This window comes from Chiroxiphia lanceolata, chromosome Z (genome assembly GCF_009829145.1).
Source record: "Chiroxiphia lanceolata isolate bChiLan1 chromosome Z, bChiLan1.pri, whole genome shotgun sequence".
NCBI lineage: Eukaryota > Metazoa > Chordata > Aves > Passeriformes > Pipridae > Chiroxiphia > Chiroxiphia lanceolata.
In genome coordinates this window covers 46,203,685-46,225,454 of record NC_045671.1, presented here as the reverse complement: position 1 = coordinate 46,225,454, position 21,770 = coordinate 46,203,685, and the positions used below count along the sequence as shown (strand labels likewise).

General features: G+C 34.3%; 1 protein-coding gene across 4 annotated transcripts in view; it reads left to right on the top strand.

The window, feature by feature from the left end:
* FER (FER tyrosine kinase) overlaps positions 1-21,770 on the top strand; it is a 155,963-nt gene that overhangs the window by 76,515 nt on the left and 57,678 nt on the right. For 3 of the 4 annotated variants that reach the window (XM_032675242.1, XM_032675244.1, XM_032675243.1), the window contains exons 12-14: positions 2,860-3,063; positions 5,961-6,083; positions 19,246-19,302. In XM_032675242.1, coding sequence (XP_032531133.1) covers positions 2,860-3,063; positions 5,961-6,083; positions 19,246-19,302 — 384 coding nt within the window. Of the gene's footprint in view, positions 1-2,859; positions 3,064-5,960; positions 6,084-8,151; positions 8,464-19,245; positions 19,303-21,770 lie in introns of those variants that run through there. The other variant, XM_032675245.1, reaches the window with a different exon arrangement.

Here is a 21,770-nt window from a genome sequence, read left to right as displayed (position 1 = left end):
ACATTTGCGTTCAGAATATATGTGAAAATACAATACTGAGCATGCTATTAGTTTAATAACATCTCATCCCCATTATAGTTTTTATTTCATTGGCAGTATAAGTACAAGAATAATATGTAAATTTTTTTGAGTTAGGAATAATACACTGCAGTTTGCTCAGTTTTTGTCTTGAAATAAGAGCAGCAGCTGGGGACTGCTTCATTTCACTGTTGGAGAAAAACTGCTGTTTCAATGGTTTGTTAAATAGGGAAAGAGAAGTGGGCTCAGTGTAAGTAAAGAGGACAGTACTAGATCCATGAGAAACATGATGAAGTGTATGAGGCCATTTTAGAAGAAAAAGTGTGAATATGTATATAAGGACACGCCCACCAGCCCCAGTAACCTGGGAGTGAAATCTGGAAATAAATGGAAATCTCGAAAGAAAAAAAGGGAAAAAAAAAAAAGAGAGATTGGGAGGGAGAGTAGAAATCTGACAGTCTGAGTTTCTTTCCTTCTGTATGATTTTGTTAATTTTTTATCTTTATCTTTCTTACAAATTAACAACAAAAATCCTAGAAAAAAATTTCTTCATTTAGGCTGTTAATGCACAAAGTGCTTCTGTAAGTGTACATACAAATGTGCAAGAGATCCCATCCCCCAAATGAAATTGTAAAATATTGTTTTTCAGGTATCTAATTAGTGATATTAAGTTGCTTGATGATATTTAAAATCAGTAGAGTTTAAAGAAGAGAGGTGGGAATTTAATTTTGTGCAGATGGCTTTTTTACCCTGTATTTTCCTTAAAAATTAACCTTTCCTTTAAGGCTAACTATAAAATGCAGTAGAAATATTGCCACTTATAGTGGTATAAACTGAGTTGAAATCAATATTAAAAGGTTATGTATCTTGCATTTGTACTGTTCTTTCTGGGCTTTCAGATATTTGATTCCATAACCAGTCAGGGTGAATATTGTATCATGTAGAAAATATGTTAGAGTCAGAAGACTTGTTCATAAAAGTAATGCAATTTTAGTAACACTCCAAACACAAACAATTACTGCTTACATTGTCAGAAAAACCACCTTGATTTTGACTGTCCCATAGTTTATGAAAAGAAGCAAAGGTAATATAAGGTAGAGAACAATCAACAAAGGAAACTTTGTGGAATTTTCTTTGTTTTCTTCTAAGTAATAAAATATTAATTTAATCAAATTTCAAAGAGGGGGAAGATTGATGATAGTGTCATAGACAACATGATAGTTAACAATGTCTTCCATAAGCTCTTTCTCTGTTACAAAGGCTTTTAAGATGTTTTATTCTGGAGTGTGATCCTGATTGTCTGAACAATGCCTCAGCGTGCACCCAGTGTGTACATAAGTAGGTGTTCCTATCTGGTGGCTTCCTTTTTAGGAAGCAATAAATGAATTGCATGTCAGATTTATTTTTTGTTTTAACCTTGCTTTGGGAAGACATGAAGTAGTTTAGTGACCCTGAACTATCCTTTTATCCTTAGAAACATTTCCCCTCTAGTAGAAATATGTTTCTGTGGTAAAGGGTTTGCTACTCTGAACCCCTGAACGTAACAGAGGTCCAGGTTTTCTTTTAAGTCAGACTGGGTGTCTTTGAACAATAAATGTTCAAGTAAATACTGTTCTCTAACATTTTGAAAGCTTATTTTTTTCTTTTAGGAATTTCTGAAAGAAAATGTTAATGGTGACAGACAGCTCTCATGTGAGATGTATTTAACTGTTTATGGCATTGAAATATCTGACTACCTTCTTGGCCAATCAATATCTCCGCTTTTAGCAGTTCACTGTGCTTATGAACACAGAGCCTGGGAGTACAGCTTTTGCTCATAAAAGCTCTGACTGTGCACTCTATGTTCAAGCTGTTGTAATTTCTTACATAGTCCTTGCTATATGTTTGATTGTCCTTCACTGAGACGTGGATCTTCATGCTGTTACCTAGATGTGAGTTAGGAGGTGTGTCTGGGACGCATGCAACATACCTGTTCAACTCACAGCACAATTACATTGTTCAGAGCTTTACCACCCTGGCTGTGAGAATTTTTATGAGCTCTGGCAATGGTCTTGAATGACATAAAGGTTAAGCAAGGGCTTGTCTTCCTACCCATAACAAATAAATCTGAAGTAGTCATTGACAAAATACAAAGTTTTCCTCTGTGTTTTCTTAAGCCATGTAAGCATGTTAAAATTAATGTGTGAAATCATAGTTTAAAACTCACTAACTTCCACATATAACCATTAGCTTCAACTTATAGCCATTTCCATATAATGAAAATAATTTCTTAAAATCTTTGTCTTCAGAAACTCTATATCATAGTGTTCATAAGGACAGTACATCCAGGTGTATATTCTGCACTAGAGTGTACCTGCTAGGAAAAATATCTCATACTTATTAATTGATTTGGGATGGAAATGATAAATTCTGTGAAAACAGTTTGTTCATTTCACATGATTTGTATAAATCAGTTTATTATGATTTTCTGTTTGATAAGTTTCTATCTGAATAAAGAAATTATTCATTTTCAATTGTTATTAATGGCATGTCAGAATGAGTGAGAAAGAGTTGGTCATCGTGGCTTATGAGAAACAGCAGGCCAAGTGAAAAATATTACATGGTTTTATGGATGTTTCCATAAACTTTTGCTTTTGATGCATTAATTTTTCAGGTAATTGAAAACAAAGTGATCAGTATGACTGTTTTATAAATGTAAGAGCCTTGATTGTGTTTGTTAATGGAAATGCATAATTTAGGTACAGAAATAGAATTTATTGTTGTTTATGATACTTTTCATGTAAAAGAAAACTCTGAAAATTTACTAATATAGTAACATTTTTCTTCAATTTTTTTCCCAAGTTCTTTGATGTAATCTCAACCACTGAGAAACCACTGTCTGAGCAAGACTGGTATCATGGTGCAATTCCAAGAATAGAAGCCCAGGAGCTGTTAAAACAGCAAGGAGACTTCTTGGTGCGAGAGAGCCACGGGAAACCTGGTGAATATGTCCTTTCTGTGTTTTCAGATGGACAACGGAGACACTTTATCATACAATATGCTGATGTACGTCTCTGATATAGTACTGAATATTCAATTTAGGACCTACATAGTTTACTATAGCAAATGGATTTAGCCTTTATATGAAAATATGAAAGCTGTGGGAAATATTTCCATCAGTGCTGAAATCAGGGGAAAAGATCATTTTGAGAAACAAAAGAGAAATATGAGGTATCAGGTTATTCAATTTCTTTTATCCTATTGATTTATTTATTATTGAAAAGCCAAGATATTTCTGTGTTTTGAAATCTAGAACTTGTTATTATTAATTTATGCATATTCCTTTATGTATTTTTAAACCCATTTACATAGTCGGTGTCAATTAGACTACTTTTAATTCAAACAATAAAGATTCAGATGAATCTTCCTGAAGAATGGAAACAGTCATGGAGAAGAAAGTAATCAGTGTTGGTTTTATACAGTTGGGAATTGAAGTCCCTGCTGCACTAGAGGTGCTTATGTTCTTTTTAGCCCTATGGTTACTGGTTTTTTTAGTAAAACACAAACGCTTATGGATGTTGCACAGTGTATATGCGTCTAAGGACCAAAATTGACCCCCCTTATTGCTCTAACTTAAGAAAAAATTGGTGACTGAATTAGCAGTATGTTATATTGTTATATGCCTTTATCCAGTGTATTTCTTTTTATTCTTCGTAATGCATTACTTGTTTTTTAACCTTTCAGAATTTTAAACTTACTAAAAATGTGACATTTCACATAACATTACTAGAAATTTTTCTTGAAGTGTGACATTGCAGCAAATCATTCTCAGTTATGATTCAGTAATGCTGTCTCTTCAGTGTCTTGTAATAAAAGTCTCCCACATACAGAAAAATACTCACATTCAATCACATAATGATATTTACACTGAAGGAATTTCCTTGTCTAAATCCTGAGCAGATGCAGCATGCCTGGGGAACTCAATATTGTGTACCTGCTTTAGTTCCTTTTAATGAGAGGCAGTAATATTTTTCAAATTTCATAGAGGGTGGAAGGCTTCTATAGGATCAGTGATTATGGACACTTGTCATGGCTGGAGTGTTCATTAGTTCTCACCTACTGTTTTCTTTGTGGAAGTGAACATTTACACATAGTGTTTATTTTATGTTGATTTTATGACCTTAAAGTATTTTGATGTGTCAGAGTGCTGAATGAGAAAATAAGCAATAAAATTACCTCTACATAGACACACAGAATCTTACAAGATGCTTGGTGCTCTCTGATCTGACCCAGCAGAAATAAATGCACATTGTATTCTTGATATGACTGAAGTAATTTTGTGCAAATCATTTTGGTAGGGATGTTGGAGGAGAGTGTAGTGCAAGAGATTTGTTCGTTTGCACAGATACGAAATATGTGGAATCGGGTCTCTGTGACTGGTGAAACCACATTCTTGGATCACTGACAGACCCCCATATTTTCTTTTGAATCAAGCAGTGAAGATCAGAGTGGGACATTTGTTTTAACAGTGATCCTTTAATTGCATAAGTGTTCTCTCTCTAATTTTACCATTATTTTAAAGTCTAACCTTAATATAACTATGTGTGATAAATCAGTTTATCATTCAGCTTTTAAGCTGAATTAATTCACTGCGGTCCATTCAAGGCAACTGTTGTCTTCGCTTCTGCTTACTTGAGGCTGTGGCATTGTAAAATTGTTGTTTGTTAGTGATTTTAATAATGGTCGGGATGTAGTGTAAACACACAGAATCAAAGGACACTGTCTGCCCTGAGGGTTTTACATAAATAGCAGCAGATGGGCACATTGCTGGGTCTGGGATGAGGAAATAATGGGCAATAGTGGCTGTTGTGCTAAGGAGACTCTTAGGACATCAGGTTTTTTGGATCATCAGCACAGAAGTATGAAGGAACTTATTTGAAAGGAATGGGGACTAGTGTTAGTGGTCAATCGAAGTATAGTCATTATTTAATAAGCAACAAAATACCAACACAAAGTATTCAGTCCGTGGAAACATTTTATGATGGAGATCTGCGAATGTTAAAAGCAGGTGATGTGACCAAGCTGTCTTTACTAAAAGCAACAACATGTTTCAGGAAGTTAATATTTTAACCCTCAAGAAACACAATAAACTTAAAATGCACTGTGAAAGGAATTTAACCCTGGGGGTTAGAAAGAAAACTGTCTGCATGCGGTGGTAGGGGTTTTCATTGCCCAGTTGTGTAAATGAACTTGAATCACCATCTGTGCTTTTGAGTTTTTTTAATTGTTCATTGTCAGGCAGGCTTATGGCAGCTACTTGTGGGAAGAGCTCTCTAACTGTGGATGCTGAGTCTTGTGAAAGCACAAGGCTTTCTTATATTTCACCATACTTCTCTTTGAATCACATGCCTGACTTACCTTTATCTTTAGCTGCTTTAGACTCTTCTGGTTTATAATCCTTATTAAAGACCAATCATGTACTGTATACTCTGTGCCAGGGATTTATTAATTCAAATATTATAAATGCAGTAAGATCAGATTAAGACAGTATTACTTATCTCCTGTTTATTTTATTGTCAGATTTTTAGTTTGCTGTCACAGTTCTTAGATCTTGAAGTAATTCGGAAGTGGGTGTTTTTTCTGGTTTAGAATATTTTTATTTCAATCTGTCATAGTTTTAAGTTTAACTGTCCTATCTATTTAAATTAAGAGTTTAAACAGTCATTTTATCATGCTGCCTTACATGAGTGATGCAGTAATTTTGCATTTATTTGTCATCTTCCTAACTGTCATTCCATTTAAGTCAGTAGAAATACTATTTGAAGATCAAAAAATGAATTTAATTCTGTAAAAGTGAGCATTGCTTTCTTACAAGTGGGGAAAATTTGATGATGCACTTTTGCAGTTTCTTGCTAGAAATATCGCTTGTAGAGAAATAATTATTCCCTTTTATGTCTTTACAGAATCAATATCGTTTTGAAGGAACTGGTTTTCCAACTATTCCTCAGCTCATAGAACATCATTACACAACAAAGCAAGTCATTACAAAGAAATCAGGTGTTGTTCTGCTGAATCCTGTTGTTAAGGTAATGCATACATTCCAAGAACTTTATTTAACTGAAAATAATTTGGGGGTGTTTCTGTTGTTATTTCAAATATGGTCCTGTGCAACTTCTCGGAAGATTTTTCATTTTTGCTCATTTTGTGACTCTGTTTCTGAGCTTTTTGAACCTTTTCTGCTCTGTTCAATATATTAATTTAAAATTGCTCTCCATTCTGATCCTTGTAATAAATTTTTGCTATCTTGAAAGAATGGCATTCAACACCTTAAAATTTTTTTTTTTGTCTCCCATTTGGTTTTCAATACTAAGTAATTCAAAGTAGTAGTTCATTTCCCTTCCCTCCATAAAGGAAGACATTTCTTTTATATAGTGGTGTTCTATAAGTGGTGACAGTCTCATGAAATTTGGAAGACTTATGACAACTCCATTTTGTCTCTGTTTTATATCTCAAAAATAAGTTATATGGACACAGAAAAAGATACTGACACTCCAGCATAATTGAAAGTTAAAATAAAAATTCCCTTTTTAATCAGGAAGCTACTGCAGAAAGTCTTTCAAGAGGAAAATGAAAAGGGATAAGTATTAAACTATATCAGTGTTTTAAGAGCCTCCTTGACTTCTTCCAGTATTTTTGCAATTAGTATCTACTTAGTTGATATTTCATTCATATGCCAACTCCACTTATATCTTTGGATCTTAACTATAGGTAAGCCTTCTTGATTTGTTTTTTTTCCAAGACTGGTCGCAAGCCTGCGTTCAACAAAATTTTGATGTTGGCTACATGATTTGAATTTCTTTAGAGCAGCTGTTCTCAAAAATATTTAAATTGTTTTGGTTTGTAATGGCTTTTGCTCTGAGCTATGATTTTATGGTGATTTTAGTTCTCCCATCTGACAAAAACTAGATGTTGTATTCTGAAGAAGTATTTCAGAATGAAGAAAAAGAGTGTTATGAGCTTTCCCTTTTAATTTTCTTGGAGCTCTGGCTTTCATACAGGAAAGTAAAGACATTTTAAGTTGTTTTCAAAAATAGCATATGCACTCTGACACCTAGTGTTGGGGGTAATTTATGCATCATGTACTATTACCAAAATGTCTTTGATCATTTCCTTAAAATTCATTTGACATCTGCAATGACTGGTTTTTCTTTGTTCGATTTATAACTGCAGAGCAGTCTTTGTCATTTCGTGCAATCTTTAATCTTTTTATGCAGATTGCTGTCCCTGTAATAACCTATTTAGGAATTGAAAGTTAAATATGGCAGAGAACTTCACAGAAAAAAAAGTTATGCTTTTTAGTTTGTTTTTGCTTTCCTTCCTTCCCACAGTCATTCATCCTCCTTTACCATATTAGTAAAATTAGTGTTCACCTTCTGAGACATTGCCCTTGAAAGAACAGTCTTAATTGTGTCACAAAAGGCCTGTCCCATGTCCCATTTCATGTAGACCAAATCTGCCTGCTTGGAATTTTAATGATACTGTTATAATAGAATTTAAATTAGAAAAACTGAAGGCATTAAAAAAGATATCTGCTAGTGACTTCTTTAATGGAAAAATCTCTCATGTTTATTTATAATCTTTTAGAAAAAATGTGCATAATGTTCTTCAGTTTGTTACTGATGGATTGACTGGTATGTAAAGCCCCTGGGTAACCTCAGTGCATACCCAAGGTCTTTATTAGTAGAAATGCTATTTTAACTGTATTAGATGTATTTTAACTTTTTAACATCTTTGACCTCATGTTGTGGAGGTTTTTAATTTTTTTGAAATACATTTTTTTATCCTGAAGAAATCTGTGTGAAGTTGTGAATATCTTCAGTTTGACTACTAAAAAAGAAAATAATCAAGAAAATAAGAAATGCCATTTTTATTTAGGTGTATCTGCATTAATGTTTTCATTTGGATCAGAAATACACCTTTGAAGCAAGTCTGCCCAGTGCCATTAGGATGCTGTACCTCCACCACTGAGCAGTCTCTGAGGATCCACTTTACTCCTTTCAGCTGAAACGAAATGAGAACATGCACAACTCTTATGGGAGGGCTCTCAGTTTTCAGAACTATTATTTCTAGCCTGAAATAATGCTTTCCCCCCAAGTATATGCTTCAGATCCTGAGCACCAACTGATTCACTCTGGAGATCTGCCACTATTTCACTAGTGCTTATATATTCCTAGTATTTGGATCCTCTGTAATGTGGCTTTATACATTTCATGTACATGGGAGGAATGATGGACAATAAATGTTGAGATGAATGAAAAGTGTTAAAAGAAAAAAAATAGATATTTCTTAGTCGTGCTTCTAATGTAGATAAATAAGTTTGCAAATGATGTGATAAGTTTAGGGAGATCTGATGCTGTCTTTCAAGATATGTGTATGTTAATGAGTTAGACATGGAAAGAAATGGTGAAGAATTACAAATTTAAGTTAGAAAGGTTCTTTTCATGAAAATGCACTCAGAAAAATCTGATGTGACCCCAATTTTTCAGTCACTGAACCAATTCGAAGATGGGAAGCATAAACAATCTATATGCTTCATGTTTCAGCTTCTTAGTAGTATCACAGAACTGACAATGACTCCCTTAATAATTAGTTAACGTACACTTATCCATGCAAAGGTAACTGAAAGTTGTTTTCCTGGCTTTTGGCTCCCCTTAGTGTTGGTTGATTTTTCTGGTGTTTCCTTTGGCTTTGCTTTACTTTGCCAAAGCAAGCTGAAGTTCACTTTTGCAACTCTACCCTTGCTAGATTTGTAGCTCCAAAGAGGATATCTGAGTTACCTGCCTGATACTCAAAGGCTTTGGCCACGTATTCTGTAGGAATGCTGACAAGCACCTGGCGGTCATGGTCTCTGTGTGTTGATTTTTGGCCCAAAACTGCAATTCTTGTGATTTTAGTTAAAGTTTAATTACATGCATTTTTAAATGATGAAATAAATCTGTAATTTTCTTTAAGAAAATTGAACTCACAGTTTGGAAGTGAGTGTTTATAATATGTAAAAGATGTACTTACACAAAATGGGTTTATTTATTGTATATGAAATAAATGATTCAATAGCCTGCAGCTATTGGCATTTGGACAGAATTTCATATCTTAATACTAGCAGTGCATTTCAGTTATATTCCTGTTTCCTCAGAATTTAGAGAAACATTACAGAATTTGCTTTTCAGGTTTTGTAGCAGAAATGATTACAATATTTCTGTCATGTAACAAAATGAATGCATTGTTCTTAATGGAGGCCTATTCTTGTCAAGGCATGTCATCCTGTTGAGAAAAGGGAAAAAGGAGAATAATTTGCGCTTTGTGTAGCAAAGTACTAAATCAAATTCATGTATAATTTCAGGTATATTGACTACTTTCAAAATTAAAAGGATTTATTTTCTCAAAAATTCTCATTAAAATGCATTGTAATAATGGAGGCTCAAAGAGTGACAAAGATTATTTGATAGTCTTGATAGTGATCAAAGGGTTTTGTAGCTTTTTCTTCTGAAGACCATGGCTTTAAACATCTGCTCTAATCAGTGTTTCTGGTTCAGTCTTTTCTTTATGGTATTTGATATTTCTTTCCATGATCAGATTTAGATTAAAATTGGAAGATAAGACTCTTAAAGGGTGTAAACATTATCCTCAAAACTAGAAAAAAAATATGTTTTATCAAGTATATGAATTCCATTTTAGCAAACACAGTGTATTTTTTGACCAATGTCTTAAAGAAAAATTTCTGTTCTAGAAATATTAAATGGGCACCTTGGCTACACGTGAATTCCTGGTTTCTGTACTACTTTCATATAAAAAAATTATAGAATGCCATAGTGCTGTGTGGAGTGCAAATTGAAAAAAAGGAGTTATCTCGAACACAACTGGAACAGTGGGAAATAAAAATAACTAAAATTTAAGCCATTCATTCTTACTAAAAAAAAAAAAAGTAGGTATGTTGTTAGGAAGGGAAAAAAAATTATTAAATTAAAGATTTCAGTGGAATCTGGTAACTAGGAGAATAAACTTTTTTGATTAAAGCATCCTTTGTCAAAGATTATTTAGATTTACTAGATTTTATTGCTGACATTTTGTATATACACGTGAAAATCAAAGGATTGTCTTTATTGTGTAACATTCTGGCTGTAAGTCCTTGTGGAACACTTGTAAAAACTAGGGCTTTGCGCTGTGGCTTTTCAGTGTTTTTGTCAGAAACTTTATAACCAGATGTTAATATAGCACAATAATAAAATTATATTAGAATTATGTATGATTGCAACACCTTTTCTGCTGAAGTAACATCCTGGTTTTTTTATGGATTCTGGCTGCTTCCTCAGATTTGGAATGAAAATATTCTATAATAATTATTTTTTATAAAATTGTGAGTTATAAACTTCTTGTAGGTCTCTAATTATATTCTTCTTCCTGTTTCTACTTGTGCAGTCAGTTTGCAATATTTTCATAGGATGTGGCTGCAAGTATGTAACCTTCATTGAACATAAGCTCTCACAGGTCAAAAAACACAGTGTAGATTAAGAGCAAAAACGAGTGTCTGAGCTCTTAAATTCCCTTGTAGAATTATAGTTATGCGCAGTCAGGTACTGTGAAGTAGCTTATGATTGCTTCAAAGTATTTTAGCATCTATCAGTTTAAGTGGAAAAAGATGTTAAAAAGGAGTGAAATGACATTTCAGCTGTGCAGTAGCAAAGGTTACACACAAAAGCAGCTACAGGCTAAGAAGGGTATGGCTTTCTTGAATCAGGTGCGTTCATCAAATGTGTGTAGTCGTGTCTGAATTCTCAAGAAGATCTGTTTGTGAGAGCATGAATAGTAGATTTGTTTGCTTAATTGTGGGCCAGTTTATTCAGAAGGAGTTGTGACACATTGAGGAGGATGCTGTGTACTTAATTCTCAGATTTTTGAGTTTTAGGGAAGGATACAAAAGATACAGAAAAGGTGCAACTGTTATGGTTTAGCCCCAGCTGGCAACTGAACACAGAGGATCATTCACTTCCCCCACAGTGGGATAGTGGAGATAATCATAAGGGTAAAAGTGAGAAAACTCATGGGTTGAGGGAAAGACAGTTGAATAGGAAAAGCATAAACCTCACGTGCAAGCAAAGCAAAACAAGGAATTCATTCACTGCTTCTCATGAGCAGGCAGGTGTTCAGCCATCTCCAGGAAAGCAGGGCTCCATCACGTGTAACCATGATTTGAGAAGAAAAATGCCGTCACTCTGCGCGTCTTCTTCCTTTGGTCCATTGGGGTCAGCTGTCCTGGCTGTGTCCCCTCCTAATGTCTTGTATAGCCTGCTAGAATTCATGGGAAAAGCTTAAAAAAATTCACCTTCACTGGAATCTTTTAATTTTAGAGGAGATTGTGTACGCATGCATGCCATAAAGATTGCTTCCTGTGTTAGTTATCTTTGTCAAGGGACTAATTAAACATGTAAAACCAAAATATAACCCCATACTAGCTACTGTGAACAAAATTCCTCCAGCCAAAACCACCACAGCAGCAAAGAGTTGATTGCCATAGACCACAGAGGAAAATTTTGTCTAGCTAAAGTCGTTAATACAGAAGAAAAAAAATATGCTGAATACAGCATTCAGAAGATTACAAAAATAATAATAGAATCTGCTAATATTTAGCAGAGCCATTTCTGTACCACTTCCCTTTGTGTGTCCTTCATTGACTGGCTTTTTCTCTGCCACCAAGAGATTTTTCCAGCGCTTTTGCTGTTCTGAATAATGAGTTAGTGGTATGTGAGAAACTAGCAATATCTTGTTAAAGAACTATGTGCATCTGATATAAAATCTTAATGCAGCATGCTTCTTTTAAACTGTTGACATCTATGTAATGTTGTATGATTTCTGATTCAATGCCATCATCTGTCTTACTTGGAGTGCAGGCAGAGCTTACTGGAACTCACGCTGAAATCTCGTCAATTAAGGCTACAGATTTCTTTCTGTGTGGCTTTGCCTTTTCCCTGCTCTTTCCCAATCAAAAATTAGCTAATATAGAAGTTTATTTGAAATTTTGACAGATTACTTCTATTCCATTCCAATGGTTTTAACATGTTTTCTGAAGATTATGAAACCTAGTGCAAGATGAGGAGGTGTGGCTAGGAAAGGATAGGACAAAGGATCTTTGGGTTGTGTTTTGCACAAATAATAATTTGGTAGAAGTTCTAAGGTGGGAACTGCAGCAGTTTGGAAGGTATTGTATGCCTACCACTCTAACTTAGAAATTATTTTTGAAGGACTGTTGGGTATATCAAGGAACAGTCTGGCAGAGAGTATACCTTAGTATGTGGATGTTGCCAAAAGGATGAGTTAAATATTTCTCCTCACAGGGAAAAGAAACCATCTAACTGGACACAATGGATGTTTTGAAGTTAAGTCAGGATGGAACTAAGTATGTGACTAAGTATCTTACATAGCTCAAGAAGACTGTCTTGGACATTTTTGCATACATCTGTAGTCTCCCTACCCTATCTGACATACCTCTTCATATGTGGGTGTTTGTGCCTGTGTGAAAATATTGTAGCCTATTTTAATCATTTGAGTGTATTTTTTTTATGTACACATGATATAACTCTGCTTTTCCATTCTTGTCTATTTTAATCACATGGAATGTTTAAATGAAAAACCATGTTATCACACAGCTTTGTTTTCCTTTGAGTGTACAGAAGATTGTCACTAGTTTTGGAAGGCATATCTGATCCAGGGCAGATAATTTTTCTGTTTGCGTATATTTGGTTAGCGGAGTGCTTAAGTTTCGGAGCTGAATTTATCATCCAGAGGAATTCTATGTGTTTTAAAATGTTTGAAATATCATGGTTTTGACATAAACTTGACTTTCTCTTTTCTGTGCTCTAAGATTTCACGTCCTATGTCATGTTCTTCCTCAGGCTTCTTCTTTCTTCTCTATTTTTCTCTATTTCCTTTATTTTTCCTCAAATATCCTCAGCATCTATTTCTAGCCCTTTCCTGAATAAGGGAAATACTGCACATCGTTCCAAAAACAAGTCAGGAAAAGTGGTACTGTATATTGACTTCTACAGTCATTTTGTCTACTGATCTTTAAGTAAGATTGCTTGAAGAACAGCTGTGCAGTTCATCTGAGGTCTCTTCTGCAGTTTACACCTTGCATAATAGCTTTTGTGAATCTCAGTTCTACCTTCTTGGTTTATAGCCATTTACAATTTGATTTAGCAGAAAGATTGAACTTCACAGTGGTTTTTTTACCTAACAGTAAGAAGTCAGATAAAATAGTACTTTTTCCAAGGAGCTAAACCTGTCTGCACTATTATTCTGTTTTACAGCTCACACTGAGTTTCATCAGTGTGGCTTAATATGCAAAGCAACTTCTATAACAATTTTTACAGCTCATGAATCTTTATTCTGAAACAGTTTTAAAGAAGTTGCCAGTGAGGTTTTTCAAAACCCCTCTTATAAAACTTACTTGTTCTTTTGAAAAATCTTTTCTACCAGCTACCTTTATTTCCGTATTTAATCTGAAGGACTTGAAACACATAGTTTATGATTCATGAAATTGATATGAACATTAGGTCTACTGGCACAGGTGATGTCAAAAATATTACTTCTCTAAAAAGATCATTTCTCATTCCCCCATTGATAGGCCCATCTACGTGTACACAGCTATTATTCACTTCTTTTTTTCCTCTGGTTCATCAAGTTCTGATAAGTGATATTTGAATACCTATGTGATAAAAATTGTCTGTGACTCTGGTTTTCATAGCCGTAAAAAGAATTTTACTGTAATTATCCTTAATACTGAAAATGAAAGATTAGCTTTCCATTTTAGTTGTTGTGGGAAAATAGTTCTTAGCTGCAGTAATTCATACTACTGATGTTTTCTATTTTACTTGGAAGAAGGAGAGCAAATACAACTTTCCAAAGTAGTTTTCTGATGCATTTTTTTCTGCTTACAAGAAGAAACATCATGCATGTTTATGCACTAGTTTCATGAGATGTTGATAAAATCCCACTATTTTTGGGGTTATTTTAGGGAAATGTTAAGGGTTAATGTACTCTCCTCAGAGAAAGGGTAGGGATGTTTAGCTTTTTGGTTAATGCCCCATGCTGTGTCCAGATAGATTCTGAGGCTGCAAAGTCTTATGTTTTCATTTCTCTTAAAGCAACACATTTGGTTTTCATCAATTCATTTTGGGGCTCCCTAAATCAACTGAGGGTTTTTTTAGCCTTTTTTGCTTTTGTTACATCTACTGTTAAGATGAAAAACAGGGACAGAATTTGCTAGAGATACTGCCTTCTGAACTAAGAAGAGTAAATAATGTGACAGAGCATGAGATAAGTAAATAACAGTGATGATAACATAGAAATCTTATTTATTCATACTGTCTTGGAACCTCATTGAGATTTTCTCCCTCTTCCTCTTTTACAAATCTTGCTTTGGAGTTTGGGTAAGAATCTTGTTTTTGTTTGGTGGTTCTCTGAAACTGAATACAGCACAGGTGGCATTTTTCTTTTTATCCTCTTTTCTCTCTTCCACTAGAAATGGTGAAATTTTTAGAACAAAGTGTTTAAGCTGAGGCTCTTAAATTCATATCTAATTCCCAAAATGTCTGTTTTAAAAAGTTTAGTATTTAGTTGTGTTACTGCTCGTTGTTAATTTGAAAAAGTACCATTTTAGAATTCTTAATGATTGAAATTGTTACTGAAAATTATAGAAAAATAATGCTGAGGGAATTTGAACACTTGGTTATGTTTTCCACTTTATTGAAAGCTGTTATAATTTAGCTGCAACTAATTTGTAAGTTGTCTTTTTAGTTTAATAATTTGTGATTTCTTTGATGTGGTTTCTCCTAATGAAGGGAGATAGGCAGGAGGAAAACTGCACTAAGGACTTGAGCTTGTATATTTTGAAGACATTTACGGTAATAGTGATAACATTTCAGTCTCATAGCTCAGAAAAAGAAAAATGCGGTTGCATCTTCTACAGCAACCATCTGCTGTTCATACTGGTACTCAGTGGCTTGCACACAACACAACTGGATCTGCATTCTCATTGAAGAAAGTATTGATGAACAATTGATTCCCTGCTGATTGCTCAGGGTTTGAAACTTACTATGGTCCAGGGAACCATGAAACTTAATACCATTCTAAGATTAATACTGCATATCCAGAAAAAGAATACTGCATGTCCAGAATACTTTATTTTACAAATAAAAGGCAAAATTTCAGATTAAGTATTCTTTTTGACAGTAAAGGTTTTTATGGCTTATTAATATAATATAATAAGACACGACCCAGCGGTTAGGTTTTCCAACAGCCAAATCCTTTATTAAAAGGAAAAACCCCCTTTATATACCCTCAGGGGGCATGTGATTCGCCTGGACCCAATCACTGTAGGGTACACACTGCCCATGTGTGTCAGTGTTTTACCTGGAGACTCAGAATACATACATCACCCTGCATCCCTGGGATATGCCTCCTACAGGTTTTATTTCTTTAATTACTATTTTGTCTTTTTGTGAGTTACAGTTAACTTTTGAAATAACTCTCCTCTTTGAAAATTTATATCTTTGTTGAAATCAAACAAGTTATACTGGATAGTCTGAGAAAGTCTGGAAAGGTAGTCAATAGCAAACTGTTTGCTTAAATAAACGGTTGGGGAAAGGGCTGGTGTCCTGGCTGGTATCCTGCTGGCCAGGGAGTCCCCTGTGGCTGCTCAAGCCCAGGGAGCAGCCAGCCCTAACTACACATTTGCCCTGCTGCTTAGTAGTTAATGAGGAATAATAATCAGGGAACTCTAACACCATTGAACAAAGTAGGTGGGAGGATGTGGCTTCAGAAGGCAGTAATGCCTTTCCCAGCCAGGGAAGAAGGAACTCCTTTGCCTGCAGTGGAAACAACTATGTACTAATAAGAGCGGTCTCAGTAAGGTTCTTGCTCATCTTTCTTTTCCCACCCAAGAATTGTCTGCCTTGAATAAATTCCTTTCTATCCTTTAGATATCTTATCATTTCCCAGGTGTTCTTCCATAGAGAAACTCAAAACCATGCTTTTACCATTAGTTCCTCATGTCTGATAAAGGGTTATCTACCAAGCTGCGCTGAAGCTTAGTCAGAGCTGAGCCAAGTCAGTTCCTGTGCTATGGCATTCATGTAATTCAGTTTCTCCTGGGGGAAGCCACAGGACAGAAATAAAGTAGAATGTGATAAAGTTTGTAGATTTCTTAAGTAATTCCATTTGGAAATAAGGTATATCATTAAGATTACAATCAAGTATGCTCAAGTGCTAATTTTTGTAACTGAATTTGTTTAAAGTGCTTTTATATTCTGTGGTCTAAAATTAACAGTAGAAAAATCTGAACAGTCACAAAGTAAAGAGAGATTTATAGTAGTGTCACAAGAAGAGAGCTGCATCATAAACGGGCTCCTTCTGGGTGGAATTGTAATGGGCATCAATAGTCTCAGGAGTTCTGTCTGCTGTCATTCAGATTAGTTTGATTAGGTATGAAAATGTGGAGGATTTGCTCTATTTGATTTAGAAGCAACTCTTTTGAAATGAAAATTTCTGTGACTTGTACTGATGTGTGTTAAAGTGTCTGTTGATCTGTACCTACATTCAAGAATATTATGTCCCATTTTACTGTCACATTTCTTCTGTAACATTCAGTGTCTTTCACACACGTGATTAATCTGTAGATGAATTAAGCACTTACAGGAGATCAAGAACTTTATGATCAGACATGACATTAACTTTTTTATGATATGCTAATATGTATCCATTTCTTTGTGTGCCTTATTGATTTATTATTAAGTATTGACAGCTATCTAAAATTATTGAATGATTTCATATTCAACTCAGTGCAATTCAAATAGATTTAGTGAGACAACATACTTGAAGTAGAAAGTCTTATCCTTTTTACTGTCCACCTTACTGTACTGTTCATATTATAGTTTATTAATGAAAAGCAATTATCTGAACCACTTACATTTTTTTTTGAACCAGTATTTAAATGAATATCTAACACACTGCAAATTAGAAAATTTGGTTTCTTTTTTGTTTCTTTTTTAATACCAGAATTATACACCGGTATGATGTAGATGACAGTGTCTCTTCTCTTAGATTTTTTTCTTACTATCTGCTGAAGAAGCTGGTTGGGTGCAGTTTAACAGGGGTTATATCAAACACAGCTGATCAAACTTTGAATAATTCTTTGATTGTGAAAAATCTGGCAGAACTATGATAATGTAATGCATGGGTTAAAGTGGTAAAATGAATGGCTGAAGGTTTTCCTAAAAACTACGGGTAGTGATTAATGTACTGATACACTGATAACAAATCCTTCAACAGATCATTTGATTCCAGTTTATGGTGCCATTTTCATCGATTAGTCCTCTGAAGGATCATCATTGGATTTTTTTTCTTCATAAACAAGCTTTTGAAATGCCACATTGTCAATATGTACAAAAAATTGTTCACAGAACTACTGAATCCTTGAAAGTTAAACAGTTAAAAAAATCCATCAAATTTTAATTCTATAACTTTTTGCCTTTTAATGTACTTATTTCAATGCTAAAAGACATTATGTTAATACCTCCAAGCAGTAATTTTTGTGATTTAGGGTTTTTTTACAGCTTTCTTTGCAAATTGTTTTCTTCAGTTTGAGTTTCATTGTTAAAGGAAAATGTGCAGTTTGATGGCACTTCCTATCTGTTTGTAGGATAACAGCTTCTGAATGAGACGTCCAGTCAGCAAAAAATATCTATTACAAGGAGGAGATGAAGAAAATATGTTTCATATGATGTTTGATCAGTGAGGCAGTAGTTTTAATCGATAATCTTGTTTATAGGAAAAAAATAAATTGGTGGATATTGAGAAATTCCTCTCAAGTCTTCCCGCCCAAGGATAAGGAATGGTAAAGGTTGGATCCCATTATACAGTGCGGTGAAGTGGTACAGGAATTCACGTGATGAGGCTAAGACGTTTTCTGTGCTGGAAGTTTGGGTGAATAGAGGCATTTAGGGAGTTGCTAGAATGTAAACTGTGCACAGCTTACAAGAGCAATGGTCTGTGTGATTTTGTGACATTGTGCTTAAGAAAAAAAGCATTGAAATTGCAATAGCAATGATCCCCACCCATCTTTTAATTTGCTAAATTCATGTTCACCAAAAAATGTGGAGTATTGTAATTCCCTACAAGGTGCACTGTGCAGCATAATTCTTCTATGTTCCTTTCGTTGTTTTAGTTACCCAGAAAATCTCTGAGTTACTTGCTGAATGTTTTATTTGATGGAAAAAGAGTGAGACATAAATTAATACAAGCCTCCACCTTCCTGAGGAGTTGACAGCAGACTTCATTGGTTGTGTAGACCAAAGGAAGTAATGCTGATTCACAGTGCTGCCCTTGAGGAGTGTTTGTTAAAAGATACCAATCCCCCCCTTGAAGGGAGGTAGAATTTTCACAGTTAAAAAAAAAGAAAACAAACAAAACACCTTCCTTTAAGATGATCTCAAGCTTTATGTTACAGAATCACAGAATCAACTCAAGGCAGGAGGAGACCTTCAAAATCATCTTAGATCCAACCATCAACCCAGCACCACCATTATCACTAAACCATATCCCCAGGGGCCACATCCAGACAATACTTTAACTAGCATTTGTTGTCTTTTCAAGTAGTTGCCTGTAATGTTTCAAACCAGCAGCAAAGAAACAAGAGATGCAAATATGTGTCTTGCTTATAAGTGGAAAAATTACTTCATTTTCATATACACTGAGGAGGGAAGTGTGGGAGTTATTTTGATTTAACAGTAAGTTGTTTCGTATACCAAAATGAAGTTTTCTTATCTTATTTTCACTTGGGGAATTGTTAAAAACTGGATACTAGATGCCAATTTCCAGAGCTAGTGTGAAAATTTGCAGAGTGCTTATCTGCATACATACTGTCATGTTGTAGGCTTAATTTCTAATAAAAATTTGCTATATGGTGTATATATATATATATATATATATATATATATATATAAAACTCACTATTTTATAGCAAGTTTTCTGAACTCTTAAATTATAAAGGCTTAGCTTTAAAACTTCTTGGCATGCTTGTGATTGAGTGGTCTGAATATAATAACTTCTTCAGCTCCATTTCCACTGAGAGAAGTAGAAGAAAATTTATCTTACATATTTGCACGGATTAAAAATTCTTTCCTCTTCTTTTCATAGGATAAGAAATGGGTTCTCAATCATGAAGATGTCACACTGGGGGAATTACTGGGCAAAGTAAGTAATAAAGTGAGCTAAATAACATTTGAATAAATGTACAGTAATCATTAGGCTATTCCTGTATACCTTCTCATTTAAATTACTGTAGTATGTGATTTTTATATCAATTCTTTACCTTAATACACAAGACAGCCTTGTGCTTTAAACAAATGTAAATCACACTTCCTGTTAAATGTTATAATGTCTGTGGAAAGTATTTAACTACCATACATATTTTTCCTTTCTGGAAGGGTTTTAATCTAACTAGATTTCTGTAAAGCATGATGTGGCTGTTTTACTTTCTATAGTCTTACAAAAATGTTGTTGCAAAATATAAATAAAACCGTGTTAAGAAACAGGTAAATGTGTATTTATGTATAAGATTTCATACAGTGAGATGACTAAATCATTATTTCTTTAAACAAATGGTTGTTTCTTATGTATGATTGCTTTCATTCCTTCACTGATGAATATTAGGTAACCTCACAATCTTATTGAAATTAATTGTTATATAGTGTAGTTTATAAATTTGTACTTTAGAAATTCTGCTTAGGAGCTCTAAGTCCTTAAAATTAGTTGAGGTCTTCACCTACATTTTTGGCACGTTTGCATCTGTGAAGACCATTGTGAGTGCCACTTTGGACACAATGTTCCAAAAGATTTCCCAAAGACTGAAAACTAAGATTAAATGAGAAGGAGACAAATGAAAGCAGTAGTTGCCTTCTTATTGTGATGCACACTAAGAGAATTGATGAGAAGTTCAAGAAATGGGGGAATTCAATACTCTCAGAAAATTCTGTTACCCAGGATAGAATCTCTGTCAGAGTAAGATGCATAAAATGCAGATACTGTGACAGCTTCACATTCTTAAACAGGATCGTATCAAGGGAGAAAAATAAAGATGTTTCAGGTATAAAAAAAGCTTTTACTTGCTACAAAAATAAATATGAATTAGCGTAGGTGAGTAAAGACAATTATTTTACTAAATGAATTTACATATGTATTGCATGTTTTTGGCACAAAGCATTTTTAACATTCAATAAAGACAACTCAATACTTGGAAGTGATTATGGAAGGACATGTTCTTTAAAGACTTTCTTGGAACACAGTATAAATCTGTTATGCATCCATCTCTAAAAAGATGTAGTCAAACTGAAAAAGATAAGAGTGACAGGATCATCAGCATCCATATGACAAAATGTTAAGTAAACTACAGCCATTCACCATGGAAGTGAGAAATTTGAGAGTCTATAAAATCTTGAGTGGTCTGGAAAAGATGAGGAAGAAATCATGAAAGTTTAGTGCGTAAGAGATACAAACTTTAGAAAAGACAAAGATTTTTCTTTACCTCAGGAGTGAATGGCCAGTTTATTTACTCAGTAATTTTTCTACAATATCTCACAAAATGAAAGTTGCATAACAGGAACATGAAAATCATATCTATATATAAAATAAGAATTTGATATTTTAAATAAAGAAATAAGTGTTTTCAAGACTTACATAGTGCTTTGGGTGGATTCAGATTTCACTGTTTAATACCTCTCACCAGAAGGATAGAGGAAAATGTGTTGGGAGCAACTCAGCTTCTTACCTTTGGGGACCTCATGCCATTTCAGATGTGAGGTAGTGTACTGGCCTTTGGCAATGCTGTTTTAGAAGGGCTGTCATACATCCTATGCCTTGCTTGCCAGCTACATCCTCCTTGTCCTAGGGTATAGAAAATAATACTGGAAATGTGTTTAGCCCTACGTTTCTTCCTTTGTTACTAGAACCACATTACTGTTTTCCATCTGAGTTTTTTTTTCCCTTTTCTGTCATCTTTGACAATGCTGTATTCAGCTGCATGATGTATGAAATCTGCATCACTCAGGAAAGAAAGGAAAACAATTCTAGCAGTTTTGCTTTTTTTTTTTTTTTTTTTAAAGTGACATGCAGCCCCAGACCAGGACACTGAAGTGTAATTCATGCAGAAATTAATCAGACATAGGTTGTGCTTATTCTTTGGGAAATGTAAAACTTAACTAGAAGTATGAGATCTTCAGTTTTCTTTTTGTTTTTTTCACTTGGTTTTTTTAATCCGTAATATTGTTTTGTTTTATACCCCACAATTTCCTTCTTCCTTCAATTTGTGTTGTAACTAATTTTCCTTTTGTTTTTATTTAAGTAAAAAATAGGTCTGATGGAGTTCATGGTCTTTATTATTTCAGTTTTCTTCTATGAGAGCTAAAAAAAAATAAATTACTTGCCCTGGGAGTATGTTGTTGACTACCTAAAAAGCCTGATTATAAGAGGAGCTGCTTTCTAAAGTCTTGTCCAAATAGTATGTAAGGAGTATGTAAGCCTTACATGCATGCCTTTATAGAGCAGTGCTGACCTTAGGTTTTAAAGAAATTGCAGATCACCAAACTTTTTGGAGGAAGACAAGACAATACGTTTTGCAGTGGGCTTAATTTATGGTCAAGATTAATATTCAATGTTTTCATTCT